This window comes from Salmo trutta, chromosome 36 (assembly GCF_901001165.1).
Source record: "Salmo trutta chromosome 36, fSalTru1.1, whole genome shotgun sequence".
In the NCBI taxonomy this organism is placed as follows: Eukaryota; Metazoa; Chordata; class Actinopteri; order Salmoniformes; family Salmonidae; genus Salmo; species Salmo trutta.
In genome coordinates, this window is record NC_042992.1 from 34,379,484 (window position 1) to 34,398,915 (window position 19,432).

Genomic DNA, 19,432 nt, shown 5'->3' on the forward strand with positions numbered 1-19,432 from the left:
AAACACATAGACAATAAATGGACAAGAAACATAATTAGTTTCCTCGATGCTATCTTTTATTGGTGTGCCCTTGAGCAAGGTACTTAACCCCTAAAACTGCACTAGAGGCGCTCACGGAAAATTGGTAACAGGTATTATACTACATACCTCTTTTGCTGTAAGAATGTTTGTATTCATTTGATCAATGAAATGATGTTCACTGTGAGAAACACAAAATAAATTGAACTCATTTAGATTCAGACACACTTTGGCTGCATTTAAACAGGCAGCCCAATTATGACAGTTTGCCAATAATTGGGCAAAAGATCGGAATTGGGATGCCTGAGTAAACACATCCTTTCTGGCTTAGATTCAATACACAGTGTTAAAATTAGTACTTTCTAACGTTCATAGGCCCATCTTTTTTCAGTGTTGATAAATGAAAACCCCTTCACAGTGTTGCGTCCCTATAATACACTGACTGGGGGTGTCGAAAATGAACATTGTGCCAGTCAATTAAGCAACAACGCTAAGCATTACAGGTGGGGTAAGGAAAAGGCCAGAGAAAACAAGGGAGAAGGAGAAAACGGGTTAACCAAATCAATAAAAACTTGGCCCCTCCATAGGACAATGCTACAAAGCAGGATCAACGAGTTAGCCAGCTAACTTTGATAAACAACTACAAATAACTATTGGTTTTCTGGTTCATTAAACTTCGGTATGTGTTTGTGGTTGTTGAGTCAATTAGACCATACCCATTTCAAGCTCATCTTTTTTTTTAAATATATAAAAAGTTATTTCAGAAAATGTATACAAGTTAGCTTGCTAACTTATTGATCCTGCATTGTAGTAAACCCCTCAGGTCCTAGTGATAAACAAAAGTAGACAGATGTGGTGAAACCTCAGGCTATCAAGACCCATCCTTCTTTTATGTAGAGCTATCTTGGTTGTCAACCAGTTACCGCCATTATACTTATACCAACTCCAACTAAATTAGGGAAGTAATTAGCACTCTACCAACAAATATAATGCACATTTTCTTCCAGGCAGTTTCACCTAAGCAGGTGGAGGACTTAGGGGTCATAGGTCAGGTGAGCGCACTTAAGACCCCTGGACCAAAGACAGAGGGGCCAATCATCACTAACTCGTCTTAGTTCTGTGAGAACCTGAAAGTTTAGCCCTTTCTAATTACGGGAGAAGAATAGGTTACCTGTGTGTTACTATTCTGTCTTTTTTACTATTCTATCTGTCTCTGTCTCGATGGTGGTTAAGTGTACATGGTGGAAAGAGGGGGTTTATGAACATCTTAAATAGTAACAGGAGCTCAACAAAAATAAGATCTACATCAACAAAGGAATCTTTGTTCACTGTTATGCTGCTCCCAAACCTGGTGATTTAATAAAGCTAACGTGATGATTTAATAAAAATAACGTGGTCATTTACCTCAGAGGTGATTTGAATAAAGCTTGACGGTTTGTTAAATAACCATATCTGGCAACAAAGAAACAGTGAGCAGACGTTACCTTTTTGTTCTATATCACTGTACATAGTTTGACCAAACCCTCTAGGTGGGATCCCAACTGACTAAAGTACCTAAACCTAAGAGACAGACCTACAGTTAGCTATCTAGGAACTGCCAACAATGTGTTGAGAAATGGTTGCATGGCCCCTCTACACTAACCTCAGCTGATATCTGTGACAACAGCTCATATCTGTAAGACCGTTGTTGTTGTTTTCTTATTCAACTCAAGCGTTGACAATGGACAAGTCTTACTGACGGTGTTGAAGGTAAAGCTACATTTACATTTTAGTCATTTAGCAGACACTCTTATCCAGAGCGACTTACAGTAATGAATGCATACATTTCATACATTATTTTTTTATTTCCGTACTGGTCCCCCGTGGGAATCGAACCCACAACCTTGGTGTTGCAAACATCATGCTCTACCAACTGAGCCACACGGGACCACTACAGACAATACCTACACAGCAGTCTGTGTATGTGGATAAAATGCTCATTGCAATAGGTTAAAAATAATGTAGTTGTTTAAAGTTGTTTGTACTTGTTAAGAAAGGGAAATACAAAAATAAGGACATATTAAGACATTACATAGACATTGCATAAAATATATTGTGTGTGTGTTAACAAGGATTGACGGCGAAACAAAAATGTGCAGATAAAAAGTTAATTTGCGTGTGTTTGTGGCTCAGCACCTTAACAATCCTGTATAATTGACTTAGTCCACCGGCGGGTGTAGCAGGATCCCCTTTTCTCTCTGCTGACCATGTGAGTATCACTTTCATCTTGACTCGTCTTCTCTGAGTCACTCACACCTCACACAGGTAAGCTTTGAATTCATCGATGTATGTCTTGTTTCCGCATCACAGTCCGTGTTGATATGCATTTGCCCTGTAAAGGACACAACGGGGGACTATTTATTTCACCTTGAAACATAACATGGGGAACGCCAAGAGCAACGCCGTCTCCAAGGAAATCCTGGAAGACCTGAAGCTCAGCACCAAGTTCACAGAGACGGAGATCACCCATTGGTACGAGAACTTCCAGAAGTCGTGTCCCACGGGACGTATCACGCCCAAGGAGTTCGAGGTCGTCCACAGCCGCTTCTTCCCCGAGAGCAACGCCCAGACGTATGCGCAGGTCGTCTTCCGCTCCTTCGAGACCAATGATAACGGCACTCTGGACTTCAACGAGTACGTCATTGCGCTGCACCTGACGTCCACGGGCAAGACCTGTCGGGAAGCTGGAGTGGACCTTCTCGCTGTTCGACTTGGACAAGAACAGATACATCACCAAGTCCGGAGTGACCGAGATCTGCAGCATGATTGGGGGAGGGGAAGCGGAGAGTGGATGAATGGGTAGATGAATAGACAGATCAATAGAGATGACATGCATGTTAGAAACTAATGCTGTTGACGGATGCTTGTCATCTAAATCCAAACTAGCCTTAAACTAAGCCTCTGCATTGACATTGAGGGGTTAAGGTTTAAGGTTGTGTGAGGTTGATTCTGGTCATCAAGTATCATCTGCTTGTCCTACTTGTTGAGCTACTTGGTGAATGACAGAGATGGGGGAGGGGCTGTGGTTAGGGTCTCAGGCAGTATGGATGATAGTGTCAATGTCCCTGCGGTGCAGATTCATTCTGACACTGATACCATTCCACTGCAGCATCTGACTGTATTCACCGGACCCATAGTCAGCTCTCCATCACTTAGGTAACCAGTTGTGTACTGAAGGTGGTCAGAATGAATGAGCTGTAAACAATTAAACATGACCTAGTACTGAGGTTAAACTAAAAGTGTGTAGAAGGGAGGGAGGGAATTAGGGAGGGAGGGATAAACAGTGTCTTAAAGACTTAAAGACACATCTCGTTGTGTCCTGGGCTGCAGGTCATGATGCACGTAACACTCACTGTGCAATTATCTCCCATGGCTGTCTGGAAGTAAATGTGTCAATTGTACAAACGTGCAAAGGATGTTGAATACTAAAATCGTGAATGATGTTTTAGGCCAAATGAAAATGTTTTTTTAAACCTACCATTTCTCATATGGCCCTTCGATCTGGATATATGCTAAAGAATGACAGTGAGTTTGCCCACCCTGTAGTGATCATGGTGAAGTGTACAATATTGCCAACCAATATCTGAACAGTCAGTGCTTTGCCGTGTAAATGTGACCAATGGCAAACACCACATACTGTATTTTGCTGGGGTTAATAGTGGTTTACATACAGTACCGGTCAAAAGTTTTAGAACACCTACTCATTCCAGGGTTTTTATTTATTTAGACTATTTTCTACATTGTAGAATAATAGTGAAGACATCGAACCTATAAAATAACACATATGGAATCATGTAGTAACCAAAAAAAGTGTTAAACAAATCAAAACATATTTGAGATTATTCATAGTAACCACCCTTTGTCTTGATGACAGCATTGAACACTCTTGGTATTCTCTCAAACAGCTTCATGAGGAAGTCACCTGGAATGCATTTCAATTAACAGGTGTGCCTTGTTAAAAGTTCATTTGTGGAATTTCTTTCCTTCTTAATGCGTTTGAGCCAATCGGCTGTATTGTGACAAGGTAGGGGTGGTGTACAGAAGATAGCCCTATTTGTCAATTTTATGGCAAGAACAGCTCAAATAAGCAAAGAGAAATGAGAGTCCATCATTATTTTTAAGACATGAAGGTCAGTCAATCCAGAAAATGTAAAAAACTTTGATCATTTCTTCAAGTGCTGTCGCAAAAACCATCAAGCGCAACGATGAAACTGGCTCTCATCAAATCAAATCAAATGTATTTATATAGCCCTTCTTACATCAGCTGATATCTCAAAGTGCTGTACAGAAACCCAGCCTAAAACCCCAAACAGCAAGCAATGCAGGTGTAGAAGCACCTCTCATGAGGACCGCCACAGGAAAGGAAGACCCATAGTTACCTCTGCTGCAGAGGATAAGTTCATTAGAGTTAACTGCACCTCAGACTGCAGCCCAAATAAATGCTTCACAGAGTTCAAGTAACAGACACATCTCAACATTAACTGTTCAGAGGAGACTGAGGCTTTTAATGGTCGAATTGCTGCAAAGAAACCACTACTAAAGGACACCAATAAGAAGAAGAGACTTGATTGGTTTTGTGCTTAGTGGGACTATAATTTGTTTTTCAACAGGACAATGACCCAACACACCTCCAGGCTGTGTAAGGGCTATTTGACCAAGAATGAGAGTGATGTAGTGCTGCATCAGATGACCTGTTCTCCACAATCACCCAACCTCAACCTAATTGAAATGGTTCGGGATGAGTTGTCATCAAGGCAAAGGGTGGCTATTTTGAAGAATCTAAAATGTAAAATATATTTTGATTTGTTTAACACTTTTTACTACATGATTCCATATATGTTATTTCATAGTTTTGATGTCTTCACTATTACTATACAATGTAGAAAATAGTAAAAATAAAGAAAAACCCTTGAATGAGTAGGTGTGTCCAAACTTTTCACTGGTACTGTATATTTAAAAAAAAGCCTAAATCCTCAACAAAGCAAGTCTGTGTGAACTGTAAATGGGAAAAAGCTGCTGCTGATTTGTCAGTTGGCACCAGTCCTTAGGCTCTAATCTTCTTTAAGCTCCATGTTTACAGTTGAAATGCTGAAATGTGATTTAGTGGTTTTTGTACCACCATTCTTCTCTCCAAAATGTTATTTTGATTGCTTACGAGCGATGGGAACACAATGCGATTTAATCAAAACTAAGGTTCAGATGGGAAGCATATTTATAAATGGTAGTTACTAACATTTGAAATCCCTCGAAACCAACATATTTTCCCTGAACGTAAATGTTTTAAAATGTTCATGGTATATGATTATTTCATACATTTACATTGTTCAGGAAGGAATGCGGTGTGTCTTTGACAACGCTTCGGAGCGATATGTTTTCTTTATCCTTACCTGTAAAGATTATAACTTGATTGTTTCATAGTACAACCATCAATGTTCCACAGTAATCTCTCTTTTAATATGTTCCCATATAAACTTTAATCAGGCCTGGGATATGGTTTTGTGAGAAGATTAAAAAGAACAGGATGGGGATGTTCTAAGGATATGTTCTCACTGCAGTGATCTGGTGTTTATAGTTGATGTAGGGTGAGAGAATTTCCGTGACATCCTTTCACAAACACTTTACAACAACGAGCCGCTTGTATTGAGCGTAATTCTCAAAGTGAATGTGGATAAAATGGTTCCATGATTTTTTAAGTATTCGGCACGATTGGTTTTTACGTATTTGTCAGTAACTCTCCCATGTTACAGAATAACTGATAACCGCCTCAAATAGCTGCCGATGCCTATTTCAGCAACAACAAAAAAACACCTGTTTCAAATAAACACCAGGTCTAAATTATTATTTTTACGATATTACCATGGACACAGCTCTGATATTCACATGGTCATGTGCATTAAAAACATTTTTACAAAATTGTGTCATTGTTGCCAGCCATCGCGCCACCATAAAGAAACACATCACCGGTATCGTTCTTCGTGGTGTTGAAGGGCGAAACGGGGGGTATGATAGGCAGTCTAGTCGTTGATCTGCGATGGATTTGTTGTTATCATTTTTATACTGGTCATACGGGTCACAATAAACAGTGTGGTAGTCTATTCAAAATTGTACTGAGCAAAAGCTATACCATATTTAGTCCCTCCCTGATATTTGACTGATCCTAAACTATGCCCCTTGTGTATCCAACAGGCTATTTTCAATCTAATTCCTAAGGACTAAACAGGCTGAGCTGCCCAACGACGATAACACACCGGCCCAACGACGATAACACACCGGCCCAACGACGATAACACACCGGCCCAATGACGATGACACACCGGCCCAACGACGATAACACACCGGCCCAACGACGATAACACACCGGCCCAACGACGATAACACACCCGCCCAACGACGATGACACACCGGCCCAACGACGATAACACACCGGCCCAACGACGATAACACACCGGCCCAACGACGATGACACACCGGCCCAACGACGATAACACACCGGCCCAACGACGATAACACACCGGCCCAACGACGATAACACACCGGCCCAACGACGATGACACACCGGAGAAGAGGGCCAACAAAACTCTGGACATTCTTTGAGAAAAAAGACAATGGTGAGAAAAATAAATTCTTGTTTAATGTGATTTGACATTTGAACTGTAATATAAACCTGTTGATGATGATTCCTATCTGTTTCTTCCTCTTGCTCTCTCTCCTCACCTCAGAGCGAGTTACAGACGGAGAGTTCATCACAGATGTGATGAGGATGCGCTTCGCCTCATTCAGTATGCTAATAAATTCTGCTGATAAATTCTGTTGCCTCCGGTCTACATTCCTAGCTTGGTCCCAGATCTGTTTGACCATAGGACCATAGGAGTTGACAATAGGAGTTGGCAAGACAGCACAAACAGATCTTGGTTCAGGCTCCTACATTCCACAATCCCCACCGCTATCCTCAATTTACCCATCATACCGCAGGAAGTATTTTGTTTTAATCCCAGTCCAATGTCAAAAATTGATCAGACCTGTGTTCAAATAGTATTTTTTTTCTTCAAATACTTTAGCTGTGCTTGATTGTGAAAACATACTATTTGAACCCAGATCTGATTCTAAAGTACACTGTCGACCAGAAAGAGATTTGAAGGACATCTATAAGAAAATATTAACATGTACATGTCCAAGTCAATGTAACACTCACTGACTTATGTTATGATGTACATGATTTATTGCGCAGTTGCCATATGCTGAAGTTTATACTTTATACTATACACTGACTGTACAAAACATTAAGAACACCTTCCTGATATTGAGTTGCACCCTCCTCCCTTTTGCCCTCAGAACAATTCGTTGGGACTGTACGAGGTGTCGAAAGCATTCCATAGGGATGCTGGCCCATGTTGACTCCAATGCTTCCCACTGTTGTGTCAATTTGGCTGGATCTCCTTTGATTGGTGGACTGTTCTTGATACAGTCGGGAAACTGTTCAACTTGAAAAACCCAGCAGCATTGCAGTTCTTGACACAAACCGGTGCGCCTGGCACCTACTACCATGTCCCGCTCAAAGGCACTTAAATCTTTTGTCTTGCCCGTTCACCCTCTGAATGGCACGCATACACAATCCATGTCTCAATTGTCTCAAGGCTTAGAAATCCTTCTTTAATCTGTCTCCTCCCCTTCATCTACACTTAATGAAGTGGATTTAACAAGTGACATCAATAAGGGATCATTGCTTTCACCTGGATTCACCTGGTCAGTCTATGTCATGGAAAGAGCAGGTGTTCTTAATGTTTTGTGTAATCCGTGTGTACTGTATACTAGTATTGCACAAATTTAGAAGGTTGTCTGTCAGAATTATTAAAATGTAACCAATGTGTTGGACGATACTCTTCTCATCAATTATCTTGAAAAAACATTTACTTAAACGCGAAATAAACCAATCCTCCATCTTTAAGACAACGGAAAATCATATGCTTGATTTTGTAAACATTGAGCATGGGCGACGGAGAGGAACAAATGGTGCAATTTGAGGACATGTGTCGGAGAGTAGTGCAGGCACTGGAGAGAGGAGTGAGAACAGATGTTGTTGATCTTTGTGTGCGTCTGTATGTTGTCTTTTGTGTGTGTATGTTTTGTGTTGTATTGTTTGAAGAAAAAAAATTATAAAATAATAATAGCTATATCATTTTTGGACTTGGTATTTAACTTCTGAATGATTTGAGAAAGGCTTAAGAGTATTGAGAGCTATTACAAGGGGTTTAGGAAATTAAAGCAAGCAATGAGTAATCTGTTGATAGTACTTAATACCAAATGTGCTATTCATTAGCTAATCATTCGTTAAATATTTTTGAAATGTGTATCAATGAAGCAATAATAACAAAGGGAGTGCAATCATAAGATAATGTTTTAGGACGTTTTAGAGAATGTGTTTAAAATGTAACTTGTAAAGACATGAGTCCTGATACCGCTGTTATTGAAGGATAAGGATTATTGTGCTTTTCAATCAGTTTCTTTGACTTAATATTACCCTCTGAAAATGATAGACACAAACTTTATAGAAGTGCAAATGCTTCGACTGAAAGTATTGCTGAACTAGCGTTTTCTCTGTCTGTTGGAGCTTGGTTCTCACTCATTTAATGTGCAAACCTTTTCTTTTGATAAGATGTTGACTTTATGAAAGATTTGTCATGAACTTTAGATTCCATTAGCTTCAAGCTTCATTAGATAAACATGTCTCTAGCAGTTCTTAGAGAGCTAGGGTGTATGGGAAGGCAAAATCAAATCTGTCTATCAGATGATTATTTGTCTTTTTGTTTGATTGTGTTATTTGTGTTTTACCCCTCTGTTTTTGCAAACAATTCGTTTTCTGTTTTGATTCTAAATAATTATTGTGAGATAAAGCATTTCACGTCAAGAAAAGTTATTTTAACGGTTGATACATTATTAAAAGAAATTGCTATTTTCTGATTGGAAATGTCAACATTAAATTCAAAATCGATCCATACAACATATAAACTCTTGCCAAATACATTCCATACAGTATTGTCATACTACTTACATTACTGATCATATAGGCTAATGTTGCATAATTCCAATCCTCTTTTTTTATTTACATTCTCTGTCATTTACTACATACACTACATGACCAAAGTATGTGGACACCTGCTCATTGAACTTCTCATTCCTTGTTCAGCTTAAGGTGATATACAGGTTGCATTACTCAAAACTGCATCAAATATTCCCAGACACCACACCACTGTGTGAGAGGTGCAAGCAGGATGAGGGGACATTGACCCACTTATTTTGGACATGTCCTAAGTTACATGCTTACTGGGATCTCATTTTTGATGACTTATCTAAAGCCTTTGATAGAGTTCTAGCCCCAGACCCATTGATCAGTCTGTTTGGTACAGTTGATGGGAATAACCAGGAAGGGAAGGCTGTCTCTCTTTGTACTCTATTAGCCAAAAGGCTCGTATTGCAATTTTGGAAAATGGAGACTGTACCTAGGGAAAGGAAAGGGGAATAACTAGTCAGTTGTCCAACTGAATGTATTCAACTGAAATCTGTCTACCCCTGTGAATCAGAGAGGTGCGGGGGGCTGCCCACGTCTTCGGTGCCCAGGGAAATCGACCTACCTTTGTCCTCTAAATTTGCTATCCCGTTCAACACTACAATGATTGTCAATGTTTGTTTCTCTTGTCTTCTTTTTTATTGGAAAATAATAAACATATTATTAAAAAAAAGAACATCTCATTGTAAAATCATGGGCATTAATATGGAGTTGGTCCCCCCTTTGCTGCTATAACAGCCTCTTCTAGGAAGGCTTCCCACTAGATGTTGTAATATTGCTGCGTGGACTTGCGTCCATTCAGCCACAAGAGCATTAGTGAGGTCGGGCACTGATGTTGGGCGATTAGGCCTGGCTCGCATTCATCCTAAAGGTGTTGATGGGGCTGAGGTCAGGGCTCTGTGCAGGCTAGTCAAGTTCTTCTACACTGATCTTGACAAACCATTTCTGTATGGACCTCGCTTTGTGCACGGGGGCATTGTCATGCTGAAACAGGAAAGGGCCTTCCCCAAATTTTTTCCACAAAGTTGGAAGCACAGAATCATCTAGAATGTCATTGTGTGCTGTAGCATTAAGATTTTCCTTCACTGGAACTAAGGAGCCAAGCTCGAACCATGAAAAACAGCCGCAGACCATTATTCCTCCTCCACCAAACTGTACAGTTGGCATTCTGCATTGGGGCAGCTAGCGTTCAAACCCAGATTCGTCCGATCGGACTGCCAGGTGGTGAAGTGTGATTCATCACTCCAGAGAACGCTTTTCCTTTGCTCCAGAGTCCAATGGCGGCAAGCTTTACACCACACCAGCCAACGCTTGGCATAGCGCATGGTGATCTGAGACTTGTGTGCAGCTGCTCAGCCATGGAAACCCATTTCATGAAGCTCCTGACGAACAGTTATTGTGCTGACGTTACTTCCAGAGGCAGTTTGGAACTCGGTAGTGAGTGTTGAAACTGAGGACAGAGGATTTTATACGCGCTTCAACACTCGCCGGTCCCGTTCTGTGAACTTGTGCGGCCTACCACTGGTGCTCCTAGATGTTTCCACTTCACAAAAACACCACTTACATTTGACTGGGGCGGCTCAAGCAGGGCAGAAATTTGACGAACTGACTCGTTGGAAAGGTGGCATCCTATGACGGTGCCATGTTGAAAGTCACTGAGCTCTTCAGTAAGGCCGTTCTACTGCCAATGTTTGAATATGGAGATTGCATGGCTGTGTGCTCGATTTTACACACCTGTCAGCAACGGGTGGGACTGAAATAGCCAAATCCACCAATTGAAGAGGGTGTCATTTTGTGTGTGTGTGTATATATATATGAGAATATCCCTACAGACTTATAGAGATGACTGTCACACACACATCAATCCATCCTTCCCTAGCCCCCCTCTCTCTCTCTCTCTTTGCCCTTGTTCTTCTGACTGGGGAGATTATTGACATAATCTTCTGTCAAGCATCTGTTTTAACTTCCAAAGCTCCCTGTATTTTTATGTAATCTTTGCATCACTGTCTGTTTAACTACAAGATCACGTCATCTCTTTCTGGACATCAACCGGTGATAGAGACAGTCGTCCCAACCGACAATGCCTCGGATTCATCCAGTTTAATTACAACTGGCATGACAACAGAGACTCAGAGAAAATCCCAATACTAAGTCATTGACATGAGACAGTTTCACTTTTTTAACCACTTATATTCACAATGTCACCACAGTTACTATCAATATCAGGATAGTAATAACAGGGTTACCATCAATACAATAAAAATTATATATATATATATATATATGTTAAATGTGGCCAATGCCAGGCATTTCTTAGCGATTGTCTCTATTGATCTCTACCCAGACAATACATGTCAATCTCTGTGTGGGGTTTTACAGAGCTTTATCTACTCAGATTTCATTTATGGGTTGAGGTACTGAAATCAAGCACAGTCCATTTCACAGTTCAATCCAAAACATGTAAAAAATAAAAAAGACCAAAATAAGTTTCAGGTGGCTAGAAGCTCTTTTTAACCTCTCCTCCTCCCTTCCCTCAGCACCTCTCACAGTCCTCTCCCTCCATCTCCTCCCTCTCTTCCCTATCCAGGGCATCCTCAATCTCATCCATCTCTCTCTCGCAGTCCTCACACCCCTTTGTCCCACAGCCACCAGCCATCATCACCAGCCCTCTGTGATCTGGAACCCCCGGATCGGGGTCGATCAACGCCCCCTGCTTGCAGTGCTGGAGCAGGCTGCTGACTGAGCAGACGCCCCCGGCCGCCTGCAACACCTCGTCGTACGAGGGTGCCTGGATGGCCGCCCGGGCCTCCTCCAGACGAACGCGGGTGCGGTGCTTCATCTCTATCAGCGTCTTGGTGTAGGAGTTGAGGGTGAAGACAGCCGCCGCCATGCAGCAGCTGAAGGAGATCCAGGCCAGACTGAGGGTAAGAGAGAGAAAGGATGGTAGGGCCGTGGTGGTCATTGGCTATGAATAAGTTGTAAATATGGCCTAGAAGTTTAAAATATGCTGATATCGGTTAAATACTGAGGGCTCCAGAATTAATGCATCCCTTGATAAAGATAAGCAAAAAACACAGTATAAAATAAACAATACAAATACTGTGCTGTATTGTATGCTCACTTTTTTTTATTATATTGTTTTATACTAATACAGTTGCTCAGAATTTTTTTATTTTGTCTAAGAAGTAATACAAAAAATATATATATATTATTGGATCCCTTGTTTTCAATGCTCCAGTACCCTCCCCTTGCGTGGATAAGGTCACTGGGCCTTTTTCTCAAATGTTTTATGAAATTGGAGAACACATTGGGAGGGATGTTAAACCATTCCTCCATACAGGTATATTTCCAGATCCTTGATATCCTTATTCTGCTCTTATGGACTTCCCTCTTCAATTCAATCCATAGGTTTTCAATGGGGTTCAAATCCTGAGACTGAGATGGCCATTGGAAAATATAGATTTTGTGGTCAATGAACCATTTCTTTGTGGATTTGGACCCCTATCTTTTTGAGATTTGTAGTAGTTGATAAACAAAATCTCTTTCTCTGAGAAATTGTATTAGTATAAATAATACAATTATTTAAAAAAATAAATAAATAGCATACAATATAGCTCAGTATTGTATTGTATTAATTATTTTAGACAGGGTTTATGAAGGGATCCAATAATTCCGGACTCCACGGTTTTCAATTGGACTGTGGTTAGAAAATGCTTAAGCCAACGGTTGGAGACAGTGCCTAGGTAAACAAACCAATCCTGGATTGTAGTGCATTGTAGTCCAATCCTGCATCTTCATGTCCAAAGACTGCTTTCAGGGTAAGGGAACAAAATAAGCTATTTTGTAATTTGGGTGAACTATGCCTAAGGGAATACTTACACAAATGACCAGCCGTAGTCCCAGGTCTGTGGTCTCCAATCTTTTGGCCCAATGCTCACAGTCATCTGGAACACTGTGGTGTACATCATATGAGCCACCATCCCCATCAGACCTGAGAGAAAGAGAAAGGGGGATGAAGAGTGAGAAAGAGAGAAAGGGTGATTTATTTGTGGACGATCTCTTAATTTATTTGACCAACATCGAATAATCAATGCTTTACCTTGTGAATATTTTTACAGAATGCTCAAAAGCCTTGCTATAGATCATTTTGGTGATAAGACACAGTTCTGCTCGTCGTGGCTGTCTCACCTGAAAGGACAGTGCATATTGCGGCAAAGGCGTTGATCTTGAGAGCGTACATCTCCTTACGGGCACAGAGACACAGCACCTCCACCCACATGAGGAGAAAGCCCATGGCCAACAGGCCTATGTACGCGAACTCTGACACTACTGACAGCCACAGCACCCCTGTGAGTGAGTGAGTGAGTGAGTGAGTGAGTGAGAAATAGATTGAGGAAGAGAAGAGAGCGATAGAAAGAGAGAACGAGAGAAAATGAAGATTGGAGAGAGGTAGAGCGAGAAAAAGTTGGCATACAGTGCTTATTTGACTTGACAACCCGCAATTTAATGGTGACGTAATAGCTTCGCCTATATCTACTTTCAATGAGCACAAACCTTGTGTCTCTCCTGGAGTCAATTCAATGAAGCTCCGGCATTTCTCCTCTGTAAGACAAATACAATGTGATTAGCAACAAATATAACTTAAGTCATTTTATTCACTCGTACTGTATCTTTTAGGGCCTTGTCAAGGAGATTGACATACTGATTTAATTTAGATCCCTTGAGTGTCTGTTGTGAGATCTTAAAATAGTGCTCCAATTGGCATGGGTAATCGGAAGGGGACACTTTCTGTAGTAGAATAAGCCACATTGAGAGGGAGAAATCCACCAGATGTTCTCTATCTAGGGTCAAGACAAAAGCTCTAACTCTCCCAATCTCTACAGTGATTTTGCTAATTAGTCCTAAGGCGACATGGAAAGACATTCCTTTGAGTTTTACTTCACTGACTAGAGCTTACATTGCCAACATTAAAGATTATTCAATTATTAACAGAGCACCCGCTTGTGATAATTTACTTCTAAATAGCCTTGGTTGATTAGGGACTATCCCAGATCAGTGAATGCGTATGGTGTTAAAGCAACCAGTCTTGCAGAGATAGATTGACAGTGGAACAGCAACACAGCCACATTCAAAGACACAATGGCAATTGCTGATAGATATATCAACATTATAGTGCATTCTAATAACTAGTGTCCAGTCATTATTGGGGTTCCACAAGGCAACGTCCTAGGTCCGACTCTATTGTAAGACTTTACTCAATCAAGGTTCTGTAGATCAACAGCCTAAAACAAGAGCTGTCTCCTGTTTTATTCACTTTCCAATTAAGTTCTCCGTGTCAAGCAATTACTGGCTAAGGCTAGAGATTTATTTTACATTTTAGTCATTTAGGAGATGCTCTTATCCAGAGCGACTTACTTAGTGCATTCATTCATTATAGCTAGGTGAGACAACCACATATCACAGTCATAGCAAGTACATTCATTGAGGAGATTGGATCTTACAGTGCAAGAACCAGGCTGGGATGAAGGGATGAAGGCTACTTAACCCCCCTTTCTATAAAGGTAAAGCATACTCAAACAATGGCCTGGATAAAGACCCAATGCTCACCCTCGTTGTGTGCCTCGCAGGACAACCAGAAACCTGTGTGGAAGTAGCGCAGCATGTACTTGTCCTCGCCCGTCTCCCAGATGTAGTGCACTGCGTTGGCGAGGGCCTTTTTCTGAAGCCTCGCCTCCTCTTCCTTTTCCAGGGGCGACAAGGTGATGTTGTTTGACGGCTTCTTAGGGTCCAGAGTGGGACTCTCTGAGAAAAAGAGAGGGTAAGAGGGTCATTGGGACAGGAACGGTTGGACAGTTTTAGGCGAAATATATGCGTCTAGTCTACACACCGTACTACTGTCATTTTTTTCTACAATAAACTCCAGAAACACATCTTCAAACCATGTTTCTCAAAGGCATTTCAAGACCATCATTTAATATTCTTCAGGGACAGAGGTCAAAAGTGCCCATGAGTCCATAAACCGCTCCCTAGTGTCAACGGAATGAAGGGGCAACAATCTACAGCTGTTTTTTTACGTAATCTACCTTATGTTGAAAATGGCATGTTCCATGGCAATAGGCTTAGACAACAATGTAATCCAGATATTCAACAAAGTTTGAGATTACATACATTGGACTTTGTCAACAGACCTCTGTGTGCCTTCTGTAAAAAGCAACAATTCTCAGTGTCAGGATTCATGTTCAGGGGTTGGTTCAACGTGGGTGAGTCCACAAGTACAGAGCGAGGGAAACAAATCATTATTTATGTACCGGGCTCCACATTCATTCTTGCGCAGGTGAATTATTTCCCTACCTGTGGTGTAGGGCTGGCTGTCGTTCTGGCCGCAGTTCTTCAACTTGACCGGGGAGAGGCAGAGGGGCTTGGCAACTTTGTGGGTCCCCTCGCACCAGTACGAGGTGCAGAAGGCCAGGATGGACAGTGCCAGGGCCAGTGAGGTCAGGGACAGGGAGAGCAGGGAGCGGTTGCATCGTGACATGTTCTCCAGCATGGTGGCTTATGGGTGTGGGGCGAGGGCCACTGCTAAGAGAAATAGTGGCCCTCCGATGGAGAGACAGAGGTGGGAGAGAGGTCGGGGAGAGACGGGGTGTCTCGAGAGGAGCTTGAGACGAATGGTGGTGAAACAGGGTGATGAGGCTGGTTAGAGGACGGGTACAGGGATGACAGATCAGCTAGAGTGAGGGCAGTGACAACGATGAGGGGGGGGAACTGTGGGGGATGGAATGGAGCGATATAGAGTAGAGAAAGGGGGATTGACAAAGGGATGGTATGGCAGAGTGGGATTAGGAAACTGTGAGAAAATGATGGGATGGAAGAAGTAGAAGAAGAGGGCAATAGAGCGGAGGATTTATTCGCCGAGCCAGATGGATGAGGGCTAGCTAGCCTCTGTCACCTTCTTCAATTAGTCCTTTCGATATTCCTCCACCCTTTACACGCTGATCCAGCTGTGGTCCCGCAATAACAACTTGTGATGATCATTTGCAAATCAAAGCGGTCATTGAACTGAGGCAATCAGTCAGAGAGCTTTTGAGCTTTCGATTTGGGAAGAAAAAAGTAATATAAATTAGTTTCTTACATTTGACATCCATATGCTACATCCCATATTTCCAGTGTTTGACATGGATTTGTCATGTGTTCGCTGGTGTACAGCTGTGTCCTGGAAAATAAACATTTACATTTTTACCACGTTTTATACAACCACTAATTATTTTCTCCCGTCTCCTTTCTTTTTCTCAGGAAACATTCTGTTCTTCCCGTGCATCTCGGCTTTCTTAGGAAGATTGTGATTTGATATAATGATTAGTCTACCTCTCTGTTGACCCGTAATCCTCATTAATCTGTGTTAATCTCCCTGTACTAAATCCATCTGTTTAATCCCACGCTCGTAACGTCTGTCCAACCACCTATAGAGCAAGACAAATCATTTGGATTAGTATCGGGAGGAGTAATTAAGGGGAAACAATCTACAGAAAGCACCGGTCTTGATGTCATCTTTATGTAGGAACATTTCATATCACATGGCAATAGGCTTAGACAACAATGTAATCCATATAGTCAAAATTTGAGATTACATATTGTATATACATTGGACTATGTGGATTACGTAAACAGACCATTATCATAATCGATGACAATCATCATCATCATCATTTCATCGTCACAACAATCTTTTTCATCATCACAATCATCCACACAATCGTCATCCTATCATCATCATCATCATAATTGTCATCATATCCTGTCATCACAATCTTTATCATTGTCACAATCTCCTGCATCATCACACATACTATGCGGATGGTTTAGTGTACTGGTCTGGGCTGCGTTCAGTACGATTTACGTTCTGGAACGTTCAATTGAACAGAAAAGGTACTGAACGACCAGTTGAAAAACAAGGAGGGGTTGGGAGATGGGGAACGCCCTTTAAATACGTCACACATTGCTTCAAGCCACACCTCGCCACACCCACCAAACAGGAGCAAACATACCTCAAACTCTGTTCAAGAACGTTTTGGGGAAACGTGTTGTTCTGAACAAACCGTTCAGCAACGTAGCAAACGTTCAAGCGAACTGAACGCACTTCTGAGGTCTGTCTTGACCCTTTGAATGATTATTGGATACTTTAGAGCAGGGATCATCAACTAGACTCAGCCGCGGGCCGATTTGTTCTTGAGCCGATGGTCGGAACACAATTACAAATCATTTGTAGACTGCAAATTGACCGCAAAAAGACCAAACAGATACAGTATAATACTGCATTAATCAATCACTTTAACCTTGCTTACCATCACATTTTTCTTTATTATGCGTGGGAATACTTGGGAACAGATTTCTTATATTAAAATCACTTGGGTCTTATTTCCTGGTGTTTTTACTGTATTTAATATTCTACAATGAAACAAAAAGCGTTTATTTTTTTGTTGTTGCTCAGAAAACTTGTGGGGACAAATTCCGTACGCGAACCTTGCTTTAGGGAATAATCATTGAAATATTAATCCATCTGTGTTGATATGGTCTTTATGTAAAATAGCAATCTGACAAAGATAGCAGAATGACAGATGTTTGTGTATTTTTATTTAATCTGGCGACATCAGTCCATCTGCATACTTTACCACTATACACTATTTGAAAAAAGGTGCCATCTATAACCTAATATGGTTATTCGGCTGTCCCCATAGGAGAACCCGTTGAACCCATTTTGGGTTCCATGTAGGACCCCGGACAAGAGCATATGCTACATGTAAAAATGTAATAAAAAGACAGCCAAATAACCTTTTTGGAACCCTTTTTCCAAAGAGAGTAAAGCTGTATTGTTGACAGATTGGTTTGTCAATTGCGCCACAAAATAATGACAGCGATTATTCCTCATTACAGTAAAACCAGGAGTTAATCAGACTCGGGTATTTCATTTATCCCATCATGACACCAAAATATTTCAACAATTAGAATATCCTTCAAACATTGTACATTTCCCCCAAAAGTATTAAATTACAAGCTCTTAAATTTTCCAAATCGGTAAGCGTTCCAACAAAACGTTTGTTGCAAACTGTCAATCAATATCTCCTTCCTAAGAGTCTCATACATATTAACTCCAGATACTCCGGCAAAAAAAAACGTTTTTATACTTGACTCGAAACCGGAAAATATTTGCAGCAGTCTAGGAACCGCATCAATTTAATGCGTAAACCAAAGAAAAGCTCCTATCCCAATTGTCCAGCAATATGATTAAATATGACACAGCCACACAATCACACACGCAGTTTCATTTCCTGTAATAGCTGTGCCTAGATTTGAGTTCAAATGGCCATACCAGTTGTATTTTCTCTGTGCTGCATATCACCGGGCTTTCCATTGAGTCCTCGTCCACCCATACGGTTGTACAATACATGCATGAAAGTTACTGAACGGATGTTCGTGAATGAAGCTAAAAAAAAATGAAACTGAAGCAAAAAAAACATACCATATAAGGCCTTCAGAGACATCGACCCTCTACCCTCTGTCCTCTCTACCAGATTAACTTTCTTCACCTTTTCTCACTCTCTCCCTCTCTTCCTCACGCTTCTGCCTTTCTTGGGTGAGTTTATATCGCAAACCCACCCAGATTTCACTTAATCCTCACAAACCCATCTGTTACTTCCTCTCCCTTTGCTCCCTATATACATCTATCATCCATCGTCACATTCTCTCGCTCTCTCTCCCACCATTTCTTACACTCCACTTTAAGCAAATCCATGATCCTACTTTGTAGTTCACTACATAATGATTAAGGGTCACGTGTTGTTCTATACTGTGTGTCTGTTTGCCTCCGGGGAATCCCCATCTTGACCCGGATGACGAGTCACCGCCCAGCTTCCCAAAGGTCATGCCATACTCTGAATGAGGAGCGGAATTAGAGAATGTACAGTATGCGCACCGCTCAGCCCCTCACGTTCATCCCGTCGTTTGGAGTGTTCAAGTTATGTAGCACACTCATCAACACTGATCCACCCAATCTCCCTTCGACCCAGCAATCTCTACTCCGTTTAGATCACTCCCCTTCAAACAGCTGTTCCTCAAATGGTGTCCACAAATGACTTTGAATCATCACGATTTTGGAGAGGAGCTGAAAGAGTGATGTGAGCGACTGAGTGAAAATAATTGAAATTGGGCTTTAGTATTGTGGCGCGCATGCATGTATGTGCAAACTAAACAACGGAGATACAACGCTGTACTGGAGTGACTGTAGTGACAGATGTTTCCCCAGCCCTGATGTGG

The 19,432-nt window shown here is 41.4% G+C and overlaps 1 protein-coding gene and 1 pseudogene across 3 annotated transcripts; one reads left to right on the top strand and one right to left on the bottom strand.

Annotated features, from left to right (window-relative positions):
• The first annotated feature begins 2,072 nt into the window (after positions 1-2,072).
• On the top strand, positions 2,073-7,300 carry LOC115176193 (recoverin-like; annotated as a pseudogene).
• A 3,990-nt stretch (positions 7,301-11,290) lies between these two features.
• Positions 11,291-18,935, bottom strand: LOC115176182 (germ cell-specific gene 1-like protein). Of its 3 annotated transcripts, none has more exons than XM_029736046.1 (7): positions 18,639-18,935; positions 15,473-16,209; positions 14,729-14,923; positions 13,676-13,723; positions 13,310-13,468; positions 13,001-13,112; positions 11,291-12,039 (listed from the first exon to the last, which is right to left on the bottom strand). In XM_029736046.1, the coding sequence occupies exons 2-7, from the start codon at positions 15,666-15,668 to the stop codon at positions 11,655-11,657; spliced, it is 1,095 nt and encodes a 364-aa protein (XP_029591906.1). In that variant the 5' UTR covers positions 15,669-16,209; positions 18,639-18,935; the 3' UTR covers positions 11,291-11,654. The 3 variants fall into 3 exon arrangements, with proteins under 3 accessions (XP_029591906.1, XP_029591904.1, XP_029591905.1); XM_029736044.1 differs by having other exon boundaries at positions 18,489-18,935; XM_029736045.1 differs by having other exon boundaries at positions 15,473-16,334; positions 18,489-18,935.
• Between the last annotated feature and the right edge of the window lie 497 nt (positions 18,936-19,432).

Bases quoted from the DNA above. Each gene is read 5' to 3' on its own strand.
- LOC115176182 (XM_029736046.1), bottom strand. From the start codon at position 15,668: ATGCTGGAGAACATGTCACGATGCAACCGCTCCCTGCTCTCCCTGTCC. The intron at 13,469-13,675 runs GTTTGTGCTCAT...ACTCACTCACAG, and splicing joins GACTCCAGGAGAGACACAAG to GGGTGCTGTGGCTGTCAGTA. The intron at 13,113-13,309 runs GTGAGACAGCCA...TCTTTCTCTCAG, and splicing joins AATATGCACTGTCCTTTCAG to GTCTGATGGGGATGGTGGCT.